Source organism: Monodelphis domestica, chromosome 2 (assembly GCF_027887165.1).
Source record: "Monodelphis domestica isolate mMonDom1 chromosome 2, mMonDom1.pri, whole genome shotgun sequence".
In the NCBI taxonomy this organism is placed as follows: domain Eukaryota; kingdom Metazoa; phylum Chordata; class Mammalia; order Didelphimorphia; family Didelphidae; genus Monodelphis; species Monodelphis domestica.
This window is the reverse complement of record NC_077228.1, coordinates 480,891,478-480,917,429: the sequence shown is the minus strand read 5'-3', so window position 1 is coordinate 480,917,429 and position 25,952 is coordinate 480,891,478. Positions and strand designations below refer to the sequence as shown.

The 25,952-nt window shown below is 37.6% G+C and overlaps 2 protein-coding genes across 2 annotated transcripts in view; both read right to left on the bottom strand.

Moving 5' to 3' along the window:
• Positions 1–25,529, bottom strand: part of CD53 (CD53 molecule) — a 52,615-nt gene extending 27,086 nt beyond the window's left edge. The window contains exon 1 of the mRNA XM_056819192.1: positions 25,430–25,529. The gene's annotated coding sequence lies outside the window, so the exon portion shown is untranslated. The remainder of the gene's footprint in view (positions 1–25,429) is intronic.
• On the bottom strand, positions 15,109–16,685 carry LOC107651141 (olfactory receptor 11A1-like). Its single transcript, XM_016429636.2, has one exon. It carries the CDS (start codon positions 16,448–16,450, stop codon positions 15,500–15,502), a length of 951 nt encoding a protein of 316 aa, XP_016285122.1. The 5' UTR covers positions 16,451–16,685; the 3' UTR covers positions 15,109–15,499.
• Positions 25,530–25,952: the final 423 nt, after the last annotated feature.

The following is a 25,952-nucleotide window of genomic DNA, read 5'->3' as shown; positions in this document are numbered from 1 at the left end:
TGATGATTTATGTGGGTTTGTCACTTGACTTTTAAAGCAGGAATATGCCAAGAGGGCTCAATCACTCCAAAATTGGGCTGACCTTCCCAGAATCCCCCTAGTGGGAAAAGACTTTTGAGTAGTCTCAGATGCCTAGAGGTCTGTAGCTAGCCATCTAGTCCACTTTGCCCTGAATTCTCTGTTCTCCTGCCTTCCCCAAAAGCAGAAACTACAACCACTCTTTTGAGTGAGGGTGGTGAGGACTCCTATTAAGATACAAACCTACTGATGACCATTAATGCATGGCCTAGCATTGACTGACCAGAGAAGTTTAGAAAACAGACACTTAGAGGATTAATGCCAATGTATAAGTAAGTGCCCAAGGAATGGCAGGCAGAATAGTAAGAGAATTCTGGGGAACTAAGAAGCAAGGCATTCATTCATTCATTTATTGATTCATTTATTCATTCATTCATGCATTTATTTATTTATTTGTTCATTCATTGCATTTATTTATTTATTTGTTCATTCATTTGTTTGTTTATTTATTTGTTTATTTGTGTGTTTGTTCATTCATTCATTTATTCGTGTATTTATTTTTCTGATTTTTATTTTTATTGTCATGTAAAACACACGTCCATATACTCATTTGTGGAAAGAGCACACTCCTACAGAGCTAAAACCCCAAAATAAAACCCCGAATACACTGATGCAAAAGATGACTCCAACAGTTCTGTCTCTGGAGGTGGACAGCATTCCCCGACATGTCTTTCAGAATTGTCCCAGATGGATCACCACAAAGAACAGGAGGGCTCTGAATAGAGGAAAATTACAGTAAGAAGCAGATTTACTCGGCGCTATATAAAGGACTTCCCTCATAAGCACCTCATTTGGTGGGTTTTGAGAGTGTTCTCCAAATGTCCAGAGGAAGAAATCCGCTGATCCATCAGAGAACAAGCAACCTGACCATGATTTCAAGCACAGACAGTGCTGAGCTGGCATTTGAGTCCTGCTCATTTTAGTGACATTCCACAAATATTTATGAAGCATCTCCGACAACACAGGCACAGAGAAGTATTGAGAGTACAAGATAAACTGTGGAAGGAGATGGCATGAGGAGCTGGGAACGGCTTTGTGGAAGAGGAAGGACTGGGGTTGAGACTTGAAGGAAGACAAAGATTTTGAGAGACACATCATGAGGGACGGCTGGCCTGCCATGTGGGGACAGACTGTGTGAATCCACAGAGGCAAGAGTTAATATTGAATTCAAAGAACAATTAGTCCATTTTACTGGTAAAAGAGGGATGGGGAGGAGGAGAGGAAAGCCTGGAGGGCCGTAAGTACTGGGCTGAAGATTCCCCACCTTAGGGATGGGGAGATGGAGGATGAGTTAACAAAGGGAATAGAGGAGTGATCAGATCATAGGAAGAGAACCGAGAGAGAGCATCTCAGAGGATCCAAAGGAGATGAGAAGGTGTATGGTCAATCACTAGTGTCAGAAGCTGTTGGGAGATAAAGGAAATGGACTAAGAAGGGACCATTGGCTTTAACAACTAAAGAATCATGACTAAAGTTGAAGTGTGCAATTTCACCTGAGACAAAATTGATTTTACAAAAAGGTTGAGAAGAGAGTAGCTGGTGAGGAGATGATTCTAGGAATTTTACAATAAAAGAGAGGACAGATGTAGGATAATGTAAGAAGATGACAAAGTTAAGGTTTTTTTTTTGAAGGACTGAACATTTTTGTGGCCAGTAAGGTAAAGAAAAGATTAAAGAGGAGAGAGGGAAAGAGGGAATGATGAATGGGTTACCCACAGAAGGAATGTGATAGAGGACCCAAGTAAAGCAAGTGGAGAGTGGCAAGAATTGTTCTAAGGTGATGAAAATTCTATTCACGATCAAGGAAAGGGTTGTAGAGAACACAGTGAAAGGAGAGGGTAGAGGAAGGAAAGGAATACGTAGTCTTCAAAGAGGTAGGAGGAGGAGAGTGTTTTGGGGATAGAAGATGGAGATTCTGAATCATGGGGATTTTGAGCAGGAAACCAGAGGATTAGAGAAGTTCTTAACACTTCTGTCTTCTAAGGTCCTGAGACAGCCAAGGCTGGTGTCTTCTTCAGACATTAGAGAGTGAAGGGGTGATGGCAGTGGGGATTTGGGACAGAAGTCTTTATCATAGGACCGAGGGAACATTCTAGGCCTGAGGTCACCTGGTTCTAGTCAAGCACATGAGGCCTTCATTGGGCAGTATTAGGCCTTTGCTTGAAATCCTAATCCTCAAATCCATGTGTATCATATGAGGACCTGGTCAAGTGGTACTAGGCCTGAAGTCTTAATCATTTTGGCTCCAGGCATGGTATCTAAAACCTGACACCAGGTACCCTAAGAAGGCTTTCCACCTTTCCTACTCTGGGGCTCCTGGATCCAAGTCTTGTACCAGTTCTGTCCATTTTTTGCCAGCTTCACACTTTACCTAGGGCCAATGCTACCCATTTTAGAATCAGGCAAGGATCAGGGCCTGAACCGTATTGTGGTATTTAGGGACATTGCCCTATTTGAGGAATCCAAGATCTTTTAGAACATTCTTTTGCTAGTTACATATATATGTATGTATATATATCTATATATATATCTATATATATATATAGATATATATATATAACCCTTACCTTCCATCTTAGAATCAGCACTATGTATTGGTGCTAAGGCAGAAGACTAGACAATGGGGATTAAGTAAGTTTCCCAAGGTCATAGATTTGACCTTGGGATCTCCCATCTCTAGAACTGGCTCTCTATCCACTGAGCCATCTAACTGCCCCCCTAGTTACTTACATTGTTGAAGGCCTTATAAATACTTAGCACCCTAGTATTTATAAGACCCTCAACAGATGATTCATCCATCCATTAGGTTCTTTATATAGTCTTGGATTCTATGTTTCAATTTTGGGGTTCCATAAATTCAAATCCCCCAGCTGGGATTTGAACTTATCATTGACTTATAGAAATTTAGAGTTGAAAGAGACCCTCAGAAATCATCTAATTTAATGCCAATCTGAAGCATAATCCCCCCCAAATTATTCAGTTTCCTTCAAAGATCTTTAGTAATGAGAAACTCAACACCTCTCAAAGCAGTTCATTCCCTTTTTGGACAACTAATTATGAGGAAGCTCTTCCTTGTATTGATCAAAAATTCACTCTTTTAAACTTTGTCCATTGATCCTAGCTTTCCCTTTGAAGACCAAGCAGAATAAGTATATTTTATATTTCATGTGGAATCCCATTAAATACTTGAAGAGACCATCATGCCCCCTCCCCTTCAGTATTCTCTTCTCCAAGCTAAAGGTCTCCACTCCCTTCTAAGTCTTCCTCAAGATGCAGACTTCTCCCTGTTAAGCTTTTTGTTGAAAAAGTTATGATTTCTGATCTATCACTGCTCTTCTTATCAAAACAATCTTGCCCATTGGGCAAGGCTCTCTGTTAGGTTTGACTGTTATTTTGGTTGCTATGAGTTAGAGGTTCCACTGATTCACAGAAGTTTTCCTGGAATAGGTGAATGTTTGGAGGAGGGAAGGGAGTGAGATCATCATCTAGCAATGGAGTTTTTAAAGGGAGAGAGGACCAGTTTTGTAGAAGAGGAAGTAGATAGGAACAGGAAGAATGTTATAAAATGAGAAGATGAGGGAAGAAGTAGATGCCTAAGTTTAGAAGATCCATGAGAACATACTCATGATTCCTGGGAGAAGCCCCCAAAGTTGTGTTCTCATTTTCTGAGTCTGGAAAATCCAGAAGAGAATCAAGAAAACAATCATATTTCAGTGCTAATCAGCAAAGACCTTTACTGTTTCAGACATCAATTTGTACCTGGAAGTCCAGATATGACTGGAAATAATTGTTCTCTCTGTAGTACCCAGAGCATCTTGGAATCTCTGTGAGTTTTACACCAGGACAGAAGGGAAATTTGCTACTGATTGTCAAAGAACAATAACAACAAAAATTGGGGGACCCCAGAGCTTGGGATAACCAATATTATCCTCACAAAATTATTATCCTCTTAATTAGCTAGGTAATTAGTTGGGGGCAGTGGATTGAGTATTGGGTCTATAGTCAGGAAGACTTGAATTAAAATTCTATCTCAGTCATTTATCAGCTGTGTGACCCATGGCAAGTGACAACCTCTATCTGCCCCAACTTTTTCAACTGTAAGATGAGTATAAAACTAGCAGCTACTTCTTAGGATTATTGTGAGGATTGAATGAGATAATATTTGTCAAGAACTTGGCACAGTGCTGGGTACATGATAGGTGCTATATAAATGTTAATTCTTGTCACTTCTCCTAAAAACTTTAGGTTCTGGGAAGACTTTGACTAGGAAATAGCACTTAAGTTGAGTCTGAAAGAAAGCAAAGGATTTTACATTTTCCCTTAATCCTATCCCCCATTTAAACTATCCTATTTTTTTTTTGAATCTAGGTAGCACAGTGAATAAAGAAATGGGCCTAGGGTCAAGAATACCTGAGTTCAAATCAGGTTTCAGACACAGGTATGACCCTAGACAAGTCACAACCTCTATTTGCCTCAATTTACCCATCTGTAAAATAAGCTGGAGAAAGAAATGGCAAACCATTTCAGAATCTTTGCAACATTAGCAGTAGCCCCAGGGCAAGGAGCTTTGAAGTAGGCTATACCTATAGGAAAAACAAAACAAAACAAAACACCACAGATATATCTATGTTCACTCAGGCCTCTGACTGGGAAGGGAAGATAGTCCCAAGGCAAAGCTCTGCTAGACAGAAGCTAAGATAGAAATAACAACCAACATGCAGGGATCCCAATCCTCCAGCAGGAAAAGGAGTAAACAATAGCAAAAAAAATCTCTTGACCCTGAAATATTTCTATGGAGAAAAAGAGCAAAATACAGGAGCAATCAGAGAGAGTGAGAAACAAGCAAGCACATGCAAATTCTCCCCCAAAAATGAAACTGGTCACAAACTCTGGAGGAACACAAAAAGGAGTTCAGGTACCAAGTAAGAGAGATAGATGAAAATGGGAAAAAGAAATGAAAGTAATACAAAAAGAAAATAGCAGTTGAAAAGACAAAATTGCCCATATGGAAAAAGAGACATAGAAATCAAACAAAGTAATAAGCAAATTGGAAACCAGAATTGACTGTTAGAAGCCATGAAAAGGAGTATAAACCAAGCCAAAAAGGAGAATCAAAAAATCGTAGAGGAAAATCAGTTTAAAGACTGGAAATGAACAAGTAGAAGTTAATGACTTCACAGGACAACAAGAATTAATGAAACAAAAACAAAAGAATAACAAAATAGAAGGAAACATGAACTATCTCATTGAAAAAAACAACTAATTTGGAAAACAGATCCAGGAGAAACAATATGAGAATTATTGGACTACCTAAAAGCCATGACCAAAATAAAAGCCTAGACATCATATTACAAGAAATGATCCAAGAAAACTGCCCTGATATTTTTGAACAAGAGGGCAAAATAGACATTGAAAGAATCCGCAGATCATCCCCTACATTAAATCCCCAAATGATAACTCCCAGGAATTTTATAGCCAAGTTCAAGAGCTTCCAGGCCACGGAGAAAATACTGTAAATAGCCAGAAAGAAACAATTCAGATATGATGGAGCCACATTTGGGATTACACAGGATCTGACAGCCTACACACTAAAGGATCTTAAGGCTTAGAATATGATATTCCAAAAGGCAAGAGATCTGGGTCTACAACCAAGAATCACCTACCCATCAAAACTGACTATATACTTTCTTGGAAAAGTATGAGCATTTAATAAAATAGAAGATTTTCAAGCATTCCTAAGAAAAAGCCAGAATTAACAGAAAGTTTGATGTCCAAATACAAAACTCAAGAGAGACATAAAAAGGTAAATAAGAACGAGAGAAAAAAAATTTAAGGACTTCAATAAGGTCAAATTGATTATATTCCTATATGGAAAAATGTTATCTATAACTCTTAAAATTGTTTTCATTATCATAGTAGATAGAAGAAATATACACAGGCAGAGGGTAGGGTATTAAGTTGTTTAGGATGATATGTTAAAAAAAATTGGGGGAGAAAAAAGAGGATTGTACTAAGAGAATCAAGAAGAAAGAGGTAGAATGGGGTAAATTATACCACATAAAGAGGTGCATGGGGTGGGGGTGGGGCTCGAGAATACTAATATAAGAAGGGCAGGATGAGGGTGCTGACAGATAGTACTTAAACCTTACTCTTAGTGGAATTGGTTCAGAGAGGGATGAAAGGCCATATTTATTGGAGTATAGAATTCTATCTTACCCTATGTAGTAGTAGAAAGGGAATGAGGAAGGGGTGGTGAGGAGAGGTAAGTATTAAAAGGGAGGGAAAAGTAGAGAGGGTGATTAAAAGACCCAAAAGAGAAATAGGAAGGGAATAAGAAGGGAGGGGATGGGAAGGAGAGTAGAACAAGAGTGGGGTAAAAGGGAGACTGATTAAAAGCAAAACACTAGGGTGGAGGGAAATAGTGAGGGGAGAAAGGGAAAGATTAAAAGAGAAAATCATAATGATGGGGAATACACAGATGGTGATCATAACTCTGATTGTGAATGGGATGAACTCACCCATAAAATGAATGCCGATAACAAAGTGGATTAAAAACCCAAATCCAACCCTGCTGTCTACAAGAAATACACATGAGGCAGGTAGACACACACAGAGTAAAAGTAAGAGGCTGGAGTAGAATTTATTGGGCAGCAACTGAGAAAAAGAAAGCAGGAGTAGCAATAATGATCTTTGACCAAGCTAAAGCAAAAATAGATCTGATTAAAAGAGATAAGGAAGTTAATTACATCATGATAAAAGGCAGTATAAACAATGAAGAAATATCAGTATTCAACATATATGCACCAAATGATATAGCATCCAGATTTTTAAAGAAAGAAACTATTGGAGTTTTAGGAGGAAATTGATAGTAAAACTATGCTAGTGAGAGAACCTTCCTCTATAAGATCTAGATAAATCAAACCAAAAAATAAAAAGGAAAGAAGTAAGAGATGCATATGAAATTTTAGAAAAATTAGAGGTAACATATATGTGGAGGAAAGTGAATAGGGATAAAAAGGAATATACACATTTAAAAATATCATTTCTCTGACAGGTTTCCTTTAGCCTGTTTAATCCTTAGGATTCTGGATTCATGGTTTATCAGGCTTCTTGGAGGTTTAAAGTTTTTCAGAGTTTTTTTTTTCTCTACAATGTCTATATATATATATATATAAATTGATCTAGTTTTGTTCAATTGACTCTGAATCAGTGCAAAGAGATCTTCTCGAGTTCTTCTGAAACTGCTGGTTTCGTAATTTCTTATAGGACTATAAGAAATTCTATTAAATTCATATATCACAATTTATTTAGCCATCCCCCTACAGGATAATACTCTCTTAGTTTTGTGATAAAGAATGGAAAGGCTTGCAATTTGCAAAACTGCAAAAACTGAAAAGTGCAAACCTAGGTATGATTGACAGTGGCATGTGACCAAGGGTCACATGGGAGCCTGAGCTGGAGGATCTGGGAAGATTGGATCTTGCCCCAATGGACTTTTCTTCTGGTCTCCTGAGGAAGTCAAGAGGAAGGTCTGAAGAGGATTTCCTTGTGTTGAACTAAGGAAGGGTTCCTGCATCTAGCTGCTGGCAACATTCAGTCTCATTTGGACATCAAAACTTGCTTGGACATCTAATAACAACAGATCCTGGCTCTAACTGGTTCTGGACCCCTGCTGTAATATTTGGGTATTTTGTTAAGTTCTTTTAGTTTAGTAACCTAGTTAGCATAGTTAGTTAGTTTTTTTTTAATAAGAATAAGCATAAGTAAATCCCTAAGCCCTTATTCCTTTCCCTTCCAAAACAATAAAGTAGATTTTTATATGTTTTTTCCTCTTGTGTTTCCCTTACCCCAAAATCCTATCCTAACAGTTTCCAATTTTAGGCTGTTATAAATATTTTTTTTAACAAGTCCTTCTCTCTTTTTTAAAAATCTCTTGGAAATCTAGCCCTAGTAGTAGTTAGAAGGTCTGTCAAGTTTAGTAACTTTTGAGAAATAGTTCCAATTGCTTTCCAGAATGGCCAGATCAATTGAGTATTTTCCCTACCAGTGTACTAATGTGCCTGTTTTCTTACAGTTATTCTATCATTTATCATTTTCCTCTTTTGTCATCTTTGCCAATAATAAGGAACCTCAGTGTTGTTTTGATTTGCATTTTTCTAGTAATTAGTCATCCAGAGAATTTTTAAAATTTTGATTGTTAATAACTTGGATTTGCTTGTTTAGAAAATTGCTTGTCCATATCCTTTAACCATTTATCAATTGTAAGATGGTTCTTAGTTTTATAAATTTGAATCAGTTTCTTGTTCATCTTGACTATGAGAGCTTTATCAGAGAAACTTGCCACAAAAATTGTCCTACAATCACCCATTTTTAAATTGAACTAAATTAGTTTGCTCAACATTTAAAATTTTTTATATCATCAAAATTGACAATTTTGTGTCTTGTCATTCTATAACTTGTTTAGTTGTGTTTTTTCCCCTAGATATAGATGTGAAAGGTAAATTTCTTTGCTTCTCCAAATAGTTTCTGATGTAACCTTTTATTATCTAGGTCACGCATCCATTTGAAGTTCATCTTGCCACATCTTGGAAGTTGATCTAAACCTAATTTCTACCAATCTGCTTTCCAGTTTTCTTAAGAACTTTTGTTAAATATTAAAGCCTTCCCTGGGTATCTTAGGTCTTTGGGTTTATTAAGTACTTGTTTTCTTGGGTATATTGGATACCTAATCTATTTCATTTTTTAACATCTTTTTTAAAAAAATCATTACCAAGTCATTTTAATGACTACAACTTTGCAGTACAGTTTGTTACCTGGTACAGATTAACCCCATTCATTCCCACTTTTTCTCATTATTACTTATGAGATGTTTTGGTCTTTTGTTTCACTATATTAATTTTATTATTATTATTATTATTATTATTATTTCTATCTCTATAAAATGTTCCTTTGATAGTTTGATTTATATAATACTGAATAAGTAAATTAACTTAGGTAATATCTGTTTATTATATCAGCTCAACTTAGTTACAAGCAATGTTTCTTTAATTATTTAGGTCTATCTGTATGCAAAGAGTGTTTTATAGATGAATTCATATAAATCTTGGGCACATCTTGGTAGATACAGTTCCACATAGTTTATAGACCCTAATTATTTTATTTTTTAAATTTTTAAATTTTTATTTAGAATATTTTCTCATGGCTACATGATTTATAATCCCCCCATCTCCTCTCTTTCCTCCCCCCTACCAAAGCCAATAAGCAGTTCTACTGGGTTATACATGTATCATTGTTCAAAACATATTTCTATGTTATTTTTATTTGCAGTAGAGTGATCCTTTAACATCAAAAGCCTAATCAGATCCCTATTGCACTATGGGATCAAGCAAATATTTTTCCAATGCATTTCTGGTTCCACAGTTCTTTCTCTGGATGTAGATAGCATTCTTTCTCACAAGTTCCTCTGGATTGTCCTGAGTCCTTGCATTGCTGTTGGTAGAAAAGTCTATTACTTTTGATTGTGCCATAATGTATCTGTCTCTGTACCATGTTCTCCTGGTTCTGCTCCTTTTGCTCTGCATCAATTCCTAGAGGTCATTCCAGTTCACATGGAATTCCTCCATTTCTTTATTCCTTTCAGCACAATAGTATTTCATCACCAACATATACTACAAATTGTTCAGCTATTCCCTAATCAATGGACACCCCCTTATTTTCCAATTTTTTGCCACCATGAAGAGCGTGGCTATAAATATTTTTGTACAACTCTTTTTCCTTATTTTATTCTATTTTATTCTTATTCTATTTCCTTTGGGGTACAAACCCAGCAGTGCTATGGCTAGGTCAAAGGGCAGGCATTCATTTAAAACCCTTTGTGCATATTTCCAAATTGCCCTCCAGAATAGTTGGACCAATTCACAACTCTACCTTCAGTGTATTAGAGTCCCAATTTTGCCACATTCTCTCCAACATTTATTATTTTCCTTTGCTGTCATATTAGCCAATCTGCTAGGTGTAAGGTGGTACCTCAGAGTTACTTTAATTTGCATTTCTCTAATCAGGAGGGATTTAGAACACTTTTTCATGTGCTTATTGATAGTTTTGATTTCATAGTGTGGAAACTGCCTATTCATGTCCCTTGACCATTTGTTGATTGGGGAATGGCTTGATTTTTTGTAAATTTGACTTAGTTCCTTATACATTTAGGGAATTAAACCTTTGTCAGAGAGTTTTGTTATAAAAATGTTCTCCCAGTTTGTTGCTTTCCTTCTAATTTTGGTTGCATTAGTTTTGTTTGTACAAAATCTTCTTAATTTGATATAATCAAAGTCATTCATTTTACATTTTGCAAAGTTCTCTATCTCTTGGTTGGTCTTAAATTCCTTCATTTCCCACAGATCTGATAGGTATACTAATCTATGTTCACCTAATTTATTTGTGATTTCACTCTTTATATTTAAGTCATTTACCCATTTTGAATTTATCTTGGTATAGGGTGTAAGATGTTGATCTAAACCTAATTTTCTCCATACTGTTTTTCAATTTTCCCGGTTTTTGTCAATTAGTGAGTTTTTGTCCCAAAAACTGGGGTCTTTGGGTTTATCAAACACTACCTTACTGAGATCATTTACCCCTATTCTATTCTATTGATCCAACTATTTGTCTCTTAGCCAGCACCATATTATTTTGATGACCATTGTTTTATAATACAGTTTACATAATTATTTTTAATGTTATTAATCTTTCTAGATCTTTTTGCTGGGTTTTGTTGGTAATGTACTGGAATTCTGAAGATTTGGGGGATTAATTTTAAATCCTCTAATTTTACCAAGTTTATTATTTTAATTAATTTTGGGCTGATTCCATAGAGTTTTGGAAGTTAATCATATCATCTATAAAAGCAATAATTTTGTTTCCTCGTTACTCATGGTTCTTCCTTTGATTTCTCTCAGCTAGCATTTCAAGTACTAAGTAAAATAGCAGTGATGATAATGAGGACCTTGGCTTTAGCCCTGATTTTATGGAAAAGTCTCCAATTTTCTTTCACTACATATAATTTGTGCTCTTGGAATTATGTAGATACTATTTACTAGTTGAAGGAAATACCAATTTATTCCAAAGCTTTTTAGAGTTTTTAATAAAAATAGATTATGGATTTTTTCAAAAGCCATTTCAGCATCTACTGGTATACCCACATGGCTTTTTATTATTTATATTATTAACAAAATCAATTCTATTTTTAGCCTTCCTTTTTCCAACCCTGAATTCTTAATATAGCTAGAATTTATAATCTTTCTGATACATATCATAGTTTTCTTGCTAACATATATATATATATATATATACATATATATATATATATATATATATAAAATTTGGTATCCATGTTGTTTTGGGATATGTATTGGTCAATAGTTTTCTTTTTCTACCTTGTGTCTTCTTCATTGAGATATCATCCTATGAAGGGACAGAAAGAATGTCTTCTTTCCTTATTCTTACAGTTTCTGTAGTATTGAAATAATTTCTTCTTTGAATGTTATAATTAATTTCTAAATCCAATTGGTCCTGGGGTTACTTTTTTTTTTCTTTTGAAGGTTCATTTATGGTTTTTGTGATTTCTTTTTCTAGTATTTTGCCATTTAAGAAGTCTATTTATTCTTTTGATAATCTGAATGTTTTATAGTATTGAAGAGTTAATCTATTTTCTCTTGTTATTTTTATTAGTATATAAGCAAAATAAAAAATTTAAATTTCCTAAATATGTTGAACTTTAAAAATTCTTCTTCTTAATTTTTTAAATAATCTATTTGGTTTTTATTCTATCTCTATAAAAACCAGACTGGCTATTTATGTATTTTATTAGTTCTACTATCACCAGAAAAAAAAGCTTCTAGTTACATTTATCAATTTAATGTCCTTTTTTGGTTTCAATTTTATTGATCTTTTCTTTATGACTTACAGAATTTGTTTTGTTGTTTAGTTTTAGATTATTGATTTGTTTTTGTAAAAGTTTTTTTTTTAAAGTTGTGTGCCCAATTCATTGATTTGTTCTTTCTCTTTTAATAAAAAATTCACAATTATACATTTCCCCTAAAATTGCTTGCATAAGTTATAGTATAGTGTCTCATCACTATAATTTTTAATGAAGTTTTCTTTTACCTGAATGACAAGTTCATGGTGGAAAGTGCAGAGCTCTATGACTCCCTAATAGGAGCCTCCGGATACTTTTGCTTCTAGTATTCCAAATAATAACCAAGAATGATTCTGCAATTACAGAACATACCATCAAAGAGTTGTCCATTGTCTATGTTTGGTACTTTTTGGAGTGGGTAAAAGTCACATTTTGTTTTGTTACATTGGCATTTATTTGAACATAATAAGGTTTAGAGAATAGTAATATAATGAATTACCTTCATGAAAATAAAGATACTTAACCTCCCCAAAAGTTTTCTTTTGCTTCTACAATTTATTCTTTGACTCAGCAGTTCTTTAGGAGCATGTTATTTAGTTGCCAATTACTTTTAATTATTTAATTGTTCTTTACAGAATGCAATTTTTATTGCATCATGATAAGTAAATATTGTGTTTAGTTTTCCTATATTTCTATATTTTGGGTGAGGTCTTTATGCTACAATACATTTTTTAAAGGTGTCAAATATAGTTTAGAAGTATGTAAATTCCTTTTTATTCCCGTTCAGTTAACACTAGAGATCTGTATCTTTAATTTTTCTAATGTTCTATTTAGGTTCTTAACTTATTAAAAATCTTTTAATTTGATTTCTCTAGGTCTAAAAGGGGTACAATAAAGTTCCAAATTATACTATTTTTATTATCTATTTCTACCTCCATTTTCATTAACTTCTCCTTTCTTTGAGTATCTATATGGCATGCTTTAAGATGTGCATATATATTAAGTATTGATACTGATTATTTTTGATGCCTTTAAACATAATATAATTTTCCAGATTACCTCTTTTTTACCTTAACTATATTTACTGTAATTCTCTCTGAAATCATGATTGGTACCCTTGCTTTTTTATTTCAGCTGAAATATAAGTTTTTATTTCAGTCCCTCATTTTAACATTTACCATTATGTGAATCTTCATGTTTCAGGTTTGTTCTTGTAACAATATTGTTAAATTCTCTCTTCTAATCCATTTTACTATATTCTTCCATTTTATGCATGAGTTAATATTGATGAATGTGTACTTCATACTGACTTCTGTTTTTTCCTGTTTTTGCTCATACACCCCTGTTGGCAAACTTATGGCACATGTGCCAGAGAGGGCTGCTTCCTTCCTCCTCTCCATGCCCATCTGAGGACATTTCTACCATAACCTGCCCCTCTTCCCAGCAACCCAATGGGAATTCTTCCTCCCTCTTCGGTCTGGGATAAGGGGGCAGGCTCGTATATGGCATAAGGGTTGTAGTTTGGGCACTCAGTCTATAAAAGATTGGCCATCACTGCCCTACACCCTTTATACAAATAAGAAGGTGGTAAAAGAGAAGGAGTTTGCCTAATACTTGTGATTTACAAATGAAATGGACTGTTTCTTCTCTGTTAAAGCTCTTCTCTTCCTCTTCAGTCACCCCTGATTCTAGGTTTTTACTCTTTTTATTCTAGCATCTCACCACATCTTTGCAGGACTATGTAATTATTTTTTAATTGCTTTCCCTACTTCCAGACTTTCCCCTTTCTAATACATCCTCTACATAGCTACAAAGCCAATATTCTTAAGACATAGTCCTGATCACATCACTCATTTACTCAAAAACTTCAGTGATGTTGTGTTGCCTCTAGGAAAAAGCATAAACTCTTTGAAGCTTTCCATCACTTGGACTTCATCTACCCTTCTAGACTTATTTTATATTACTTCATTTCATGCACTCTATGTTTTAGGTATCTAGCCTACCTGCCACTCCTACAATTGCTATTTTTCAGTACCTTTGCACAGGCCTTTTGCCTAGAAGGTACCATTTCCCTCTCTCCACCTTTTAGAATTCATAATTTTATCCAAGCATTAGCTCGAGTATCCCCTCTTTTGAGAAATCTTTCTTGTTCTCTTCACTCACATCCCATTTATTAGTATCTGCTCCTTCCTGAAATTACTTTGTATTTACTTACCTGTGCACATGTCATACCCATCATTAGAATATAAGCCTTTGGAGGGCATTAAAAAAATTCAGCACCTACTATAGTGCCTTTCACATAGTACTTGAATTCTTCACCAGATTGTGGGAGAAATAATACTTAAGCCAGTATAGGAATAGAGATGAGCCACCCATGGTTAATTAAGAATAGAATCTATTAACTGCAGAGGAGTACAACTTGAAGCAGTCTTGTTTCATAGATAAGTTGGTGATATAGTTTACAGAGAGCTGGACTGGAGGCAGGAAGACCTTAGTTTGAATCCTGCCTCAGGCACTTAGTAGTTGTAGGAACCTAAGCAAGTAACATATACTTTCCCAGCCTCTGTTTCCTTCTCTGTAAAATAGGGATGATAACCATATCCTCACCTTTTGAAGATAAAATGAAATATATATACACATATACATATATGTGCTTATGACATTTATATTACATTTATATTTCACTTTGCATACCTCAAAGCACTAAAAAATGAGAACAACCTTTGCCTTATGAAAACTGAGATTCAGTTTTCTAAATGCCATGAGCTATTTTCATCACTAAACTCCTAAAAGCAATAAAACATGTGAGACTCTTGGTGGGAAAAGAAAATCTTAGATCCTTATTTTGATGGTGTTCTCCCTCATGATGTGGGGAAGCAGATGGAGTTGCAAGTAGATTTGGGCTCATCATAAGGAAAGTTGTTGTCATTATAGTTGTTCCGATGTGTCCAACTCTTCGACCTTTTTATGGGTTTCCTTGGAAAAGATACTGGAGCGGTTTGCCATTTCTTTATCCAGCTTATTTTATAGATGAGGAAACTGAGGTCAATAGGTTAAATGACTTGTCCAGGGTCATAATTTGTATCTGAGGCCAGATTTGAACTCAGAAAGATGAGCCTTCCTGACTCCAGACATGATACTTATCTATTGCCTAAGGGCTTCTTCACAATTATAGATATCCAAATAGAGAATAGACTGCCTTGGGAGGTGGGGAGTTTCCTAGAATCAGAAGTCTTTAAACAAAGTTTGGATGACTTTCACTGTTACAAATATTTTAGAATACACACACACACACATACACAGAGAACTGAAGTTATATGAGATCACATCCAAGATGATCCCCTCCAAGATTCTGCAATGCTTAATTCTGAAGGTATAGATGCCCTGGGGCTTAGGGAACCCATCACACACATATCTATTTAGCCTCCCTTGGTGGTTGCTTTGTTTGTGTGAAGCCCCTGGCTCTTCATGGGATACAGTCCCAGGACAAGTACTTCTATTTCCATCGCATCACTGGAAAAGAACCATCTTTCTGCTCAGATATCTCTTCAGGGCCTCATGGATGTCTCTATTCCTCAGGCTGTAGATGATGGGGTTGAACATGGGGGTCAGGATGGTGTAGAGCAGAGAAAACACTTTGCGTAGAAACTGGGATGAATGAGCCGAGGGTGCAAGGTAGGTGGCAATCAGTGTCCCGTAGAACATGGTGACCACAGTGAAGTGTGAGGAGCAGGTGGAGAAGGCCTTGCGACGGCCAGCCCCAGAGGGGATTCTCAGGATGGTCGTGAGGATGCAGGAGTAGGAAGCTGTGATCAGGAGGAAGGGGACCAGAGTCACAGCAGAAGAGGTCGCGAAGGCGATGGTCTCCATCAGCGAGGTGTCTGTGCAGGAGAGCTGAACGAGGGGAGTGAAGTCACAGAAGAAATGATCAATTTCATTGGGTCCGCAGAAGGTCAGCCTGGACAGGAGGATGATGGTCAATGCCGTGAGAAGGAAGCAGCAGACCCAGGAGCTGGCGGCCAGCCCAACGCAGACCTGGCCATTCATGAGAACCGTGTAGCGGAGAGGCTGGCAGATGGCTACGTAGCGGTCATAGGACATGGCAGCCAACAGAAGACATTCTGTGGCTGCCAAGGATCCAAAGAAATAAAATTGCGTGAGGCAGCTGGCCACCGAGATGGTTTTCCGCCCGGCTAAGATACTTGCCAGCATCCTTGGGATAATGTTAGAGGTGTACCCAATCTCCAGGAAGGAAAGGTTTACCAGGAAAAAATACATAGGGATGTGCAGATGGTGATCGAGCACAACAAGTAGAACAATGAGGCCGTTCCCAGTGACTGTGAAGATGTAGGAAGCTAAAAAGGTGGTGAAAAGGGCAATATTCAGCTGCCAAATAGTTGAAAATCCCAGGAGCACAAATTCCACAATGACTGTTTGATTCTCCCAGGGAGGACTGGCCATGTTTGACTTATCTATAGAGGATTATAATGATGAAATGTGAATTTGGTAACAACACTGAGCTAAAGAGTTTTCATAGAGGGGCAGCTAGGGGACTCAGTGGAGAGACTAGTGGTCCTGGGTTCAAATCTGGAGTTAGACACTTCCCAGCTGTGTGACCCTGGGCAAGTCACTTAACCCCCATTGCCTACCCCTTACCACTCTTCTGCCTTGGGACCAATACTTAGTACTGATTCTAATACAGAAGGTAAGGGAGACAAGGAGAAATCACTTTACCCTCACTGCCTAGCCCTTACTGCTCCTCTATCTTAGAAACAATGTTTAGAATTGATTCTAAGACAAAAGGTAAAGGTTAAAAAAAAAGGCTTCATAGGAATTTTCCATTTTAATTTTACTGAGCTCTTGGTATAGATGAGTGTGTGAAGAGATAACCAGGTGATACAGTGGATAGAGTGCTGGGCTTGGAGTTAGGAAGACATGAGTTCAAATCTAGCCTCTTAAATGTACTAGATGTATGACCCTGGGCAAGTCACTTAACTGATGTCTGCCTCAGTTGTCTCCACTGTCAAATGGCCTAATAATAGTATAATAATACTATTTATAATATAATAATATTAATAGTATCTGATAATAATAGTACCTGACTTCCAAGGTTGTTGGGAGGATAAAATGAGATAATAATTGGTAAAGTATTTTAGTGTCTGGCACAAGTAGGTGTCTAATAAATATTCGTTTCCTTCCTTCCTTCTATGTATAGGGCACTGTAATACACATAGGGCCCTTAGATTGAAGCAGGAAAAGTGTTTTTCCTGAGTCCCATTTTTAGAATTTTTATGTATTGCTTTTATTTTCAAGGTTTAATACAGAAATTCAGTTCAACAGACATTTATTAAACCCATAACTTTGTACAAAAAAGAAATGGAACACAGCACGAACCCAGATAAGTAAACAGATGGTCATTTGACAACTAAAGGCATTAGGAAAGGTTCATAGGGGAGATGGACTTGAGAGGAACTTTTGGAAGGTTTTTACAAGGTGGAAGATGATGGGCCATATATTCCAGGCATGGGGGCTTGCTTTTGAGAATGTGTGGAGGTGGTGGGAGGCAGAATGTTGTAAACTCTGCAATTCTCTTCTCTGACCCCAGTCTTGTACCCTTCAAACTCTCTTCCACCCTTATGTCAACTTAAATCATTTTTCATAATCATGGCATATTTGACCCCATCCTTTGACATTTTTCATTTTTCTGATCCATCATATTAATTCTGCCTCCATTCAGTCCCATCCCCAAGCCTAGACTCCATACTGGGTCACTTCAACAATGCCAATTCCCACCCTTGACTTTCCAACATATCCACCCTGGATTATATTCTCGCCACCCATTTTATCTTTCCTCATTCTCACTCTCCAAGGAATTACTGGGAAAAAAATCATGGAACCACTCCATTAATGTTCATATTCCCATCATTAAGCCATTTCAAAGTCAGTGTTCTCCCTGGCCCCTCTAAAACTTTTGACACTGTTGACTACCCTGTTCTACTCTCTTCCCTTGACTTAGGGATACCCCACTCTCATGATTCTTCTGGCCTCCTTCCCAAATACTTCTTTGCAAATTCCTCTTGCTTTCCCTGACCTCTTAAAGTGTCAGATGTCCAGAAGACCTGAATTCAAATCCAGTTTCAGATCCTTACTTGCTCTGTGACTCTAGGAAAGTCTCTTAATCTCCACCTACCTCAGTTTCCTCAACTGTAAAATGGGAATAATAGACACCTAATAAATAAATAAATACCCAATAGAGTTGTTGTAAGAATTAAATGAGAGCATATTTGTTGAGCTCTTTACAAGCCTTAAAGCATTATATAAGTACTAGTTATTATTATTTTCTGAAAGGCTCTTTCTTTGGGCCATTATCTTTCTATATCCTCTCTTTCATCAAGGTCACTAATCCCCATGATCTTCACTATGAGCTCTGTACAGCAAATTTCTTCTAAGTCTTTATCTCCAACCCTAATGTGTGGTCATGTAAGGATTGGAAACAAGAGGATCTGAAAATCAATGAAGCAAAGGACTTGGCACTGATATAAAGGATTGATTTTCAGACCCTCTTGTTTCCGGTCCTTACATGACTTTGATGAACGAGAGGATTGATTTAGTCTCTCTGAATCTCAACCTTTTCATTGGCAAAATAAAGATAATTAACAGCATCTACCCCATAGGGATGTTTTAGAGATCAAATTTATTTATATGTTTAATATACATATCTTTATACATTAGCTAGTAGTATTTCCTGTGGGTAGTAACCTTACTTCCCCCTTTTTTTAAAGGTGGACGGATAATTTTATTTTGTGCATGCAAATACATGTCAAGTGCTGCAAACTTTTTCCATCAATCTTCTCTCAAACACTGAAAACTATGATGCTCTATTCTGTGAGCAGCCAAAGCTAATATCTTTTTACTTCAGTGCTATAGCCAAAACACACTGAATTCACTCTTTGCTATTTAGTATCATCTGCTTACTATATAACTATGTAATTTTCTAATTCTTATCAGTGTTATTGTTGTAGTCCTTGGTCAAGTGACATGCCCAGGGTCACACAGCTAGGGAGCCTCTCAGGTCACATTTGAACCCAGGACCTCTCATCTCCAGGCCTGGCTCTCTATCCAATGAGCCACCCAGCTTCCTCCATTAATCAGTTTTAATATGATATACACTCAAGACAAGCTAAGATCCACATCCTCTATAGAAGTTTGCTTTGTTGAGGAGATTTCACTTTCCATAATGAAATATTATCAATACCAAAAAAAAATTCCCTCCTCCATGAGGACAATGATCAAGTGCTCGTCCTGTCTTGAGTATTCTAGAGATCTAGGATTCATCGTGGTGTTTGTGTATTATTTCAACACTTTAAAATAAGCTACTTCAGAGGAGGGGGTGGGAGGAGGGGAGGGAAAGAACATGAATCGTGTAACCAATTTTTCTTAATCAACAAAATAAAATTAATACTAAAAAAAAATAAGCTACTTCAGGGCAAACGCTCTACTCTAAACTTTATTATCTTCCCAGAGTCTAGCACAGCACATGTACACAGCAGATGCTTAAGAAAAATGTGTCCACTGAATACAGGAAGAACGCTCATTCAGCTCACTATAAATATGCTCTACAACCACAACGGAGCCCTCACTGCCTTACATGAGCATGGCTGGCATTCATGGCTTACCATTCTTTCCTCATTCCCCAAATGTCCAACCAACCCTCAACCCTTCTTTCTCAGCTAAAAACTTAATTGCCTGCCATACAAGGAAAATTGAGATAATCGGCAAGTCAATTTGCCATATGTATGGTTAATTAACTTTATTCCTCTACACTTAAAAATCTCTCAAAATCTTCACTTAGCCTTCCCTTGTTTTAGAGGTAGTAGGAGACACGGTGGTCCGGTAGGAGGGTGCTGATGCCAAAGGCAGAAGATTGTAACATGGAGGCAATAATAGCACCTGCCTCCCAGGGTTGTTGGGAAAATTAAATGAGATAATATTTTTAAAGTGCTTTAGCACAATGTCTGGTGTATAGCAGATGCTTAACAAGTGTTTATTTCCTTAAAATCAGGATAGACAAGATGTACATAAACAAGGACATATGAAATAGATACAGGATAACTTTTTTTTGAGGGGAAGAGAGTACTATTAGCTGAGAACATCAGGAAAAGCTTCATGTAGAAGGTAGTACTTGAGCTGAATCTTGAAGGATATTAGGGACTCAAAGGTGAAGGTACAGTCCAGAAACAGGAAATATCTAAGGCAACACAAAAATGGAAAATGGCGGACCATGCATGAGGGACAAGAAGAAGGCCAATTTTTACTGGACTTTAAGGACCACAAAGGGAAGAAATGTGTAATAAGGATGGAAAGGGGGAAAAATAAAAGATAGATGAATAGGGATGGAAAGGTTGGGGCCTAGTTGTGAAGAGTTCTAAATGATAAACAGAAGAGTTTATATCTGGTCAAAGGACTCATAGGGAGCCAATGATATTTATTGAGGAGGGGAGCGATAGGGTCTGATCTTCCCCGTAGGAAAAACTCTGACAGCTGGGCAGACAATGGATTGGAGAAAGAAGAGAACTGAGGTAGAGACTAATTAGGAGATGTATAATAGTTGAGGTGAAAGGTGATGAGGGTCTGATCTAAGTTAGATGCTTGTCACATGATGATTAGAGGAGAGGGATGAAGGGAGAAACTGTAAGATTTGAATGGATATGAAGAATGAGTGAGAATAAAGAGTCGAAACTAATAGTAAGGTGGCAAAGAATGGTACTATTCTTTACAGATACAGGGACATTCAGTAGAGGAGTTTATCCTGGGAAAAGTGATGAATTCCATTTTGGCCATGTAAAATTTGAGAAACTTGTGGGATATCCAGTATAAATATTTTTAAGAGAAAAAAATTATTAGTATTGAGCTTTTCCCCCTCCACATAATTCACCTTGCCTAGAACATCCTAGGTTTTTGCAAAGCACAGTTTTAAGGCAGTTGATTGGGTGGATTTTTAGATCTGCGGGCTATCTGCATAGAAATAATATTTCAACCTATGGGAGTTAATGAGAAAATTAAGTGAAAGAAAGAAGAGGGGGGGAACCCAGATCAGAGCCATAGAGTTCATATATAGTTAAAGAGGTATAATATGGATGATGTACCAGTAAAAGAGACTGGGAAGGAGTGGTCAGAGCAGTAGAAGGAAACCCAAGAGAGAAAAATATAAAATTTCAGAAAGCAGAGAGTATCCAGGAATAGAGAATAGTCAGCAATGTACATGCTGTTCAGAGCTCAAGTAGTATGAAGTCTGAGAAAAGGGAATCAGATTCGACAATTGGGACATCACTAGTAACTTTGGAGGGAGCATTTCAATTGAATGATAAAGTTGGAAGCCAGATTTCAGAGGGTTAAATGGTCAACAAGAGGAGAGGAAGTGCTGGCAAAGAGTATATAGACAGATTTTTCTAGGGCTCCGGCTGAGAAAGCAAGGAAAGAGAGAGGATGATAAAGGAAAGAGTGGGATGAAGCCTCTTCACTAAGTGAAGGATTTTTAAGAATAGGAGAAACTCAGACTTGTTTATAGCAGCAGGGAAGAAACCAGAAGATGGGGAAAGTGGAGGACGGGAATGAGAGTAAGTGGAGCAATTTCTTGGAGAGGATGGGAGGGCATAAAATTAAAGGCATATGGAAAGGGTTGACCTTGATGAGGAGTCATTTTATCATCAGAGATTAGATTAAAGGAGAGACGAGGGGCTATTTGGAAGCAAAATTTGTACTTTACTTATCTTTACATTTCCCTCAGTGTTTAGCAAAGCCCCTTTCCTAAAGCAGATGTTTCCCTAACGTTTTTGAATGCAAGATCAGTCATTGGGTCCATTTCCTGGGCATGGTGGAACAAGGATTCTCACTTGTAGTAGTAGATGTTGGCCACACTCTTAGAGAACCTCTTGGTAAGGCACGGTGATGGTGCATATGCACGTCCACACACGGGGATGTACCTCTCTCGGGGTGCAAATAGCCATTAGAACTAAATCTTCCTCTGTTATAATTTTCTAGTAGTAAAGCAATCACGCTTTAAACAGTCCAGCCTCTTCCTTTCTCCCGCCCCTAGCACCCTACTCTGCAAGCTTTATACAAAGATTTCAGAATCCAGACGGAATTGGTGCCACCCAGCCATCACGGAGGAGTCACTTTCTGTACAAGCGGCCACAGGCTCCGTTTGAATACAGAATTTCAGAGGAAACGATTTCCCCTGAATGTTGTGGTGCTCCCTGGAACTAGACCATGAACCAGCAGGCGTCTGACTCAGAGCCTTTCATCACCCTGAAAGGGTTTGTGTCTAGGCGGCTGGCCACGGGCTGGGTTCCCATGGAGACCGAGCCGTTTGCTTCCTCCTTGAAAAACTGTGGACTGGGACTGACAAAGGCAGCTTCTACACGCCTTTTCTGGAAATGATGTCGGAATCAGGAAGTATGGTGACGTAGACACTAAACTATAAAAGGAAGAAGTGAAAGATGAAATTTCTCCGCGATGGGAGAAGGCTACAGAAAGGTCCTGATGTGGATTAAATGAATCGGGAAAGGAGGGGCTCAGGAAGCCAGGACAAAGGGAAGACACCGAGATGGTGCCTCCAGGGCTTTCACGAAGGAGAAACAAGACGGACAAGGATTGCCTTACCCCACTGCTTGGGACACCCATTGTTATCCCCGGGAAGAGCAAATGTGTTTCTCAGCTCTCATGGGAATCTCTCTCCTTGCAAGGGAAACCAATTGAATAGAATATGATTTTTGTAACCGAGGAATAATGTTTGAAATTGACCAAATAAAATTGAAGACAGACAGACAGACACAGACAGACAGACACAGACAGACAGACAGACGGACAGAGACAGAGAGAGAGAGAGAGAGAGAGAGGGAGGGAGGGAGGGAGGGAGAGAGAGAGAGAGAGAGAGAGAGAGAGAGAGAGAGAGAGAGAGAGAGAGAGAGAGAGAGAGAGAGAGAAAGGGAGGGAGGGAGGAAGGGAGGGAGGGAGAGAGAGAGAGAGAGAGAGAGAGAGAGAGGGAGAGAGAGAGAGAGAGAGAGAGAGAGAGAGAGAGAGAGAGAGAGAGAGAGAGAGAGAGAGAGAGAGAGAGAGAGAGAGAGAGAGAGAGAGCGCTCTTGGATGTAGTTCAATTTCCTTTGGAGGAAAAGAAAACCAAACTTGGATACAGTCGGATGAGAGAGTTGATTGACTGATCTCATCTACTAATTTAGGGTAAAAGATTACGGGTGAGATCAAGCCAGTTTTCTCTTCCATGCTAATTATAATAAAATGGAAGCTTCGTGTTTATTTAGCACTCTACGGGTTACAAAATGCTTTTCTTCTGGTAAACTTGTGCAGTATGTAATTATCTCATTTTTGGATAAAGAGACTAAAACTTAAGGAGGTAAATGAAGTAATCAAAGTCATGCATCTAACAAGGGGCAGAGACAGGTCTTAAATCTAGTTCAGGCTCTTCCCTACTATATACCACATTATATCTGTACAACAAAATGAGCCGACTAAATAATCTCGGGGATCTTTTCACAAAGCCTGGCACATGATAAGTGCTTAATAAATGGTTTTTCTCTTTGTCTTTTCCATTTAACATTCACTTAGTACGTTATTTTTCACAAAACTTTTGCATTTTAAATAAGAAGATTCTCAGAAATGACACATCTGGCCCTCAGATTTCAGGCCTAGGAGATGATTCACTTGGAGTGAGTCATTTGGGGACAGCTGTGTTTTTTCTACCCCTTTCCAAGATGATCTCGGCAAAGAATAACGTCCTCATTTGTGCATGCTTACTGACAATCTTGCCAGAGATGCATTTACACTTCACCCGTACTAATAGGGAATTGCTGGTCAAACAAGACTTGGGATACCTTTTTCTCTTGGTAAGGAAAAAATTCTACTTTCTAAATACAAATGTGTCGTATAAAAATTTTGAACCTCTGGAAAATAGCATTAGGTTGGTATGAATAGCAAAATGTGCTGGAGACCCATTTCCTCTCTGTTCTGTATTGGTGGGTAGGGTTTGCTTTCATACCATCAATCATTCAATCAAGACACCAGCATGGATTTATTAAGGGCCTATAACATGTTAGGCACATAGCTAAGAGTTGGGAATACATATATGGAGAATAAAGCAATATACACTCTCCAGGAATCTATGTTTTATTGGGGGATACTACATGTGCTTATACAGATATGCAGGACAAAGGTAAAATGTATTCAAGGTCATTGAATGCAAAGCAGCTAGAGAGAGTGGGCACTGGCAATTGGAAATATTGATTCAGAAGGTGGTGCTTGCAGGAAAAGAGGGATTCTTTGAAGCAGAGATAGGGAGCAAGGGCATAGAAGGCATGGGGAACAGCTGGCACAAAATAAAGATGGCAGGTAGAACTTGATGCATGAGGAACAGAGAGAAGGTTCATTTGGCTGGATTACAGAATGTGAAAAAGGGAAGTGATGTCTGAGGTTGGAAAGAAGTTCAAGTTAGGTCATAAAAAGCTTTATTTAAAAGCCAAGAAGAAGAGCTTATATTTGCTTGATCCTAGCATCCAGATTAGGAGTTTCTTGAGTAGGAGAGTCACACCATTAGATATGTGAGGAAAATCAATCATTTTGGCAGCTGTGTAGAGACTGGATTAGAGTGGGAAGATGCCTGAGCTGGGGAGACCATTTATGAGGCCATTGCTATTGTCTTGGTGGTTGGCCCTTGAACTAAGATAGTGGCTGTGGGAATAGGGGCAGTTAAAGGAAAAAGATCCCAACACAGCAAACAATATTGTACCTTTCTCCTTCCACACGTAATAAAAGCCTGAATTTAATAAGATATCTAAAAAGACCAGAGGTCTGACTCTTAAAATGACTAGTATAAGCCCTGCCTATCCAAGTCCAGTGTTAGCCCTGTTTTATCCCTGAGCTCTCAATACATGCCAGGTGTCAAACATCTCACAAACCCTGAATTTATCATGGTTTCATTAGGAAGATAATTCTGATGGACACATTGGCAACATGACCTCCAGGTCACTCATGGACCAACCTGAACTAAAAAATATAGCACCCATAAAGAGATGAGTAATTAACTATATTCATGTATTTTCAGGAACAATAAGGAAGAATGTAAGCACAAGGCTGGCAGAAGAACTAGATGAGTCGGGCAACTTCTACAGGGATTGATTTGTTGGGCCACTTTCAAACATCCAGTTAGATTCAGTTGAATAAGCTGATTTAATTAAAGTTAATCAGTTTAGGCAACAATCCTTCAAGACATTCAAGCAATTAGTCAACTCTAGTAAACAACCAGATCAACTGATTTTTCCACTGAAATCGCCTAGTTGGTTGATTAATTCAAATGATTGCCTAATCTAGAAAAGGCAAGATTCATAGAGGAGTAAGAGGTGAACCCAACAGGACCAAAGACACACATACCTTCAATCGTCCCAAGAATTAATACTCATATTTTGGAGATGCTGATGAAAAACCAAGTCGCGTTTCCACCTCTCACAGCAAATGAATGCAGGATCCTGATTATGCCTAAAAAAATAATAAGAATGTTTCATGTTTATATGACACTTTACAGTTTACCAAGTACTTCTCTCCCTTTACAACAGTCCTAAGATTTAGAAAGCAGCTCAGCATGTTTTCCTACAGATGAACTACTACTATCCTTGAGAGCAATTGATTTTTGGCATCTTTTCTTTCTTCTCCATTCAAACCTGTGTCCTTTGTGGGCAAAGTTGGTACCTCCCCTGATACCATCACTAATGGGCATCCTGAAAATGACTCTGATGGGGAATTCTTATTTTTCTTGGCATGAATCCACACTGGCATGACTAAACCTAACCTCAAAGGGAAACTTTCATTTTTTTGTGTTGAGGTTTCATTTCTACTTTTTCAATGGAAAGATAAATGTTTATATTATTCTTTGTGGAAATGTAGTTTATAGCATCAC